The 4,503-nt window shown below is 43.4% G+C and overlaps 1 protein-coding gene across 1 annotated transcript in view; it reads left to right on the top strand.

Annotated features, from left to right (window-relative positions):
* Positions 1 to 335: 335 nt before the first annotated feature.
* SARC_05083 (hypothetical protein) overlaps positions 336 to 4,503 on the top strand; it is a gene marked incomplete at both ends in the record, with an annotated part of 5,841 nt that continues 1,673 nt past the window's right edge. Inside the window, 6 exons of the mRNA XM_014301070.1 lie at positions 336 to 424; positions 1,302 to 1,518; positions 1,792 to 1,934; positions 2,541 to 2,619; positions 3,383 to 3,514; positions 4,223 to 4,375. Of these exons, the coding sequence (XP_014156545.1) occupies positions 336 to 424; positions 1,302 to 1,518; positions 1,792 to 1,934; positions 2,541 to 2,619; positions 3,383 to 3,514; positions 4,223 to 4,375 (813 nt within the window). The remainder of the gene's footprint in view (positions 425 to 1,301; positions 1,519 to 1,791; positions 1,935 to 2,540; positions 2,620 to 3,382; positions 3,515 to 4,222; positions 4,376 to 4,503) is intronic.

The following is a 4,503-nucleotide window of genomic DNA, read 5'->3' as shown; positions in this document are numbered from 1 at the left end:
TTGATATGTATATATACATATACATGTATTTATATATATAGCACGTGTTAAAGGTAAACGAATTATATCGTCATTTCTTCCTTTTATGTCTGCACACATGAACGCTACGCTAAACCCTTACCGATCTCATCTCTCTCACCCTTTGCACCTGCCCACCCCATCGTCTCCGTATCCAAATGCTAATTTCGCGTGGGGTTATTTGATGCTGCATTAGTTGGCGTGCACCGAGTTACCTACAAGCGTTGTCTGCGGAGAAGATAGAGTCACTGCGCAAGCGATGGCACATCATTGTCGAGGGCGAGAACGCGCCTCCACCAATCAAATCCTTCAAAGAGATGCGCTTTCCAAAGGCGGTGCTTAAAGTACTAGAGAAGAAAGGCATCAAACGGCCCACTCCTATCCAGATACAGGGATTGCCTGTGGCGTATGTGTATTGGTGTACATTTGTGTATGGGGTTGGTGTGTGTGCAGTAGTCGGGCGTGTGAGGTTTTGCTTACGTTCGTGTGTGTTTTTGTATGTGATGTATTTAGTAGGTAGAATGCATTTCATTTGCTATGTGTATGTATTTTTTTTCACATGTCCGCAGAAAGAAGTGTTCCTGTATGCCCTTGTCTACCGTGTGTATGTGTGTATATGATGGCATGTTTATGCATGTGTGTATATGATGGTATGTTTGTGCATGTGTGAGCATATGTTAAGTACATACACATACATACATACATACATATGTGGGCATATGCATGTATACACTTTTGTGCTTGCATGAAGGTGTTTGAGTATCTTTCTACATGTGTCTCGTAAGACAGTCATGTAAGCATGTCTGACGAGGCATTGTACGGCAAAATAGTGTTCTTCTCGTCACCTGCGTTATTGCATTTGGTTCAATGGCATTAATTTTAGGCTTAGGGTTTAGGGTTCGGCCTCATTATCTAGTATGCACACGGCGCACATGCATTGGCTTATAGGCCCAGGTTGCCTTTAAGACGGTTGTGTTACACGGATTACAATGGATCGTGGTTTAGTCCCAGGGTTTCTCTGAAACCCTAGTGAGTCCAGGCTGAAGTCGTCGCAATGCACCGTGTTGTATCGAGGATTGTCTTCGGAATTAATGGCGAAGTTCTGTACTGTGGGTTGGTACAGACATATGTGCACACATGAACAGAGGTGATGAACCATTACAAACAGGCACACAGAAAAAGTATGGACACACATACACACATATATATATACACGCAATGAATTAACTTACACATGCACATTCACGCATACACGCTCACAAATACGGTTTTCTGTTCCACAGGCTGAGTGGCAGAGACATGATCGGCATAGCCTTCACGGGAAGTGGAAAAACCATGGTTTTTTGCCTTCCCATGGTGATGCTAGCGCTCGAGCAGGAGACCATGCTGCCGTTTGTGGGGGGGAGGGGCCCTTTGCCATCTGCATATCACCGTCACGCGAATTGGCCAGACAGACGTACGACGTCGTGGGCGAGTTCTGCCAGGCACTGCGCCAAGGAGGTAAGGCCTAAACCCTAAACTGTAAACCATAAACCCTAAACCAACCCTTAAACCCTAAACCCTATACCCTGAAAGACACGCGTGGCGCGTGAGGGTTCTGTGTCTCTGTTCCGCAAAGCCGCACCATACACTGCATCCGCACATTGTTTTTATATCGTCTTTACATTATCTTTAAATTGTCTTTACAGTGTCTTGACATTATCTCTACATTGTCTTTACATTGTCTTTATATCGTCTTGATATTGGTTTATATTGTCTGTAGGGTTTCCTCAGATACGCCATGCGTTGGCCATGGGAGGAGTGAATGTGAAGGAGACACTAGACGTTGTCAAGAAAGGCGTGCACGTGCTAGTGGGAACAACAGGACGACTCATGGACATGCTCAACAAACAACTGGTCACCCTAGACCTATGCAAGTATGTGCAGTGGGTGCATATGCAGATTTCAACTAGGTTTATCAACTAGGTTTATCAACTAGGTTTATCAACTAGGGTTATCAACTAGGTTTATCAAATAGCGTTATCAAACCGGTTCATCAATTAGGTTTGGCATCTAAGTTTATCAACTTGATTTAACAACTAGGTTCAGTAATTTGGTCTATCAACTATGTTTAACAACTAGGGTTATCAATTCCGTATATCAACTAGGTTTAACAACTAATGCAATCAACCAGGTTTATCAACTAGGCTGAACAACTAGGTTTATCAACTAGACTTAACATATAGGGTCTAACAACTATGTTCAACAACTAGGGTTAACAACTGAGCTTACCAATCAGATTTATCAACCAGGTTTATCAATTGGGTTTCTCAACTAGGCTTATTAAAAAGGTTGATGGGAAATATACAATGCGTCCGATTCAGGGCAGCTTCAAGCATGGTGGTGGGGTTTTTCATTTATGAATTTATGAATTTATTTATTTTATTATTATTCATTTATTTATTTGTTTATTTATTCATTTAATTATTCATTTATTCATTTATTCATTTATTCATTTATTCATTTGTTTATCATTCATTTAGATTGATGGCGATGGATGAGGCAGATCGAATGGTCGACGATTTCGAGGAAGACGTGCGAACGATATTCTCATACTTTAAGGTGTGTCCCACATTGCTTTGTGCAGGTGTGTGTGTGTTTATGCACCTGTGTGTGTGTGTTTATGCACATGAGTGTATGTGTTTATGCACATATGTGTGTATGGATGATATTCCCATACTTTAAGGTGTGTCCCATATTGCTTTGTGCGGGTGTGTGTGTGTTTATGCACATATGTGTGTATGAATGATATTCTCATACTTTAAGGTGTGGCACACATTGCTTTGTGCAGGTGTGTGTGTGTTTATGCACATGTGTGTGTATGGATGATATTCTCATACTTTCAGGTGTGACCTTGTTTTGTGCAGGTGTGTCCCACATTGCTTTGTGCAGGTGTGCGTGTGCCAATGCACATGTGTGAAACAGTATGCCCTTCTGTTCCTTTGCTTTGCCTCTGTGTACTGATAGCTCTCGTGCGCACCTGCTCATCGCATTCATAGGCCCATCAGTAAACCCTCCTGTTCCTTTTCTTTGCCCCCTTGTACTGATAGCTCTCGTGTGCACCTGCTCATCGCATTCATAGGCCCAACAGTAGACCCTTCTGTTCCTTTGCTTTGCCTCTGTGTACTGATAGCTCTCGTGTGCATCTCATCGCATTCATAGGCCCAACAGTAGACCTTTTTGTTGCTTTGCTTTGCCTCTGTGTACTGATAGCTCTCGTGTGCACCTGCTCATCGCATTCATAGGCCCATCAGTAGACCCTTCTGTTCCTTTGCTTTGCCCCCGTGTACTGATAGCTATCGTGTGCATCTCATCGTATTCATAGGCCCAGCGGCAGACCATTCTGTTCTCGGCCACAATGCCTCAGAAAGTGCAGGACTTCGCACGCAGTGCCTTGGTGAAGCCAGTGATTGTCAATGTGGGCCGTGCGGGTGCCGCCAATCTGGATGTGATACAGGTGCGTGTGTGTCCATTCTGGATGTGATACAGGTGCGTGTGTGTCCAATCTGGTTGTGATACAGGTGCGTGTGTGTCCAATCTGGTTGTGATACCGGTGGATGTGATGTGTGTGGTTGTGATATGTGATATGTCCCTGAGTATGTATGTTGCCATCATGCCTATGGTGCTCATACCGACCAGTGCTGTTCAGCCGTAGATACTACAGTTATTTACACGGTGGTTGTATGTGCAGGGTAGTTGTGTGAACGTATATGGATGTATGCGGTGTCAATGTATGACAGTTCTCATGGCATACTGAAATCTTACATGTGTACCACAAGCCCGTTTAGCACGTCCTAACGTCATAACGTATCTGTGAAAGAGGTGTGTGGTTGTATGAAGAATCACTGCCCCGCCCATCCATCCTATGCAGCACATGGACTATTGATTTGTGGGCTTGAGCATTCGGTGTTTTTTGGTAGTTGTGATAGTTGTGATAGCTCAGTTGACTATAGTGAGGGTGCGTAGTTTATGCTCAATGCAGGGGTCATGACAGTGTACTCCACTTTTGGTAGGTAGGCGGATCTTAGATATCTCACACTTTGTATGTACACTAAAGCGTTTTACACGGCTCTAGTAACATGTTGAAAAAGATTCACATAAACGTGTACGTATACTCAAAGCGTACACACGGGGTGTCCTCAACGTGGTGCTGACTTTCTCACAGGAAGTGGAATACGTTAAGCAAGAAGCCAAAATCGTGTATCTGCTGGAGTGTCTGCAGAAGACGGCGCCACCTGCTCTAATTTTCTCAGAGAATAAAGCCGATGTGGATGACATCCACGAGTACCTCTTGCTCAAGGGAGTCGAGGCTGTGGCCGTGCACGGTGGCAAGGGTAAGTGTATAGGTTTACACTCGCTGTATATATATATATATATATATTTATATAATATATATATATATGTATGTATGTATGTATGAATGTATGTATGTATGTATGTATGTAT

Source organism: Sphaeroforma arctica (genome assembly GCF_001186125.1).
Source record: "Sphaeroforma arctica JP610 unplaced genomic scaffold supercont1.311, whole genome shotgun sequence".
NCBI classification, from domain to species: Eukaryota; class Ichthyosporea; order Ichthyophonida; genus Sphaeroforma; species Sphaeroforma arctica.
The sequence above is the reverse complement of the archived record's forward strand: the minus strand, read 5'-3'. Positions and strand labels throughout refer to the sequence as shown.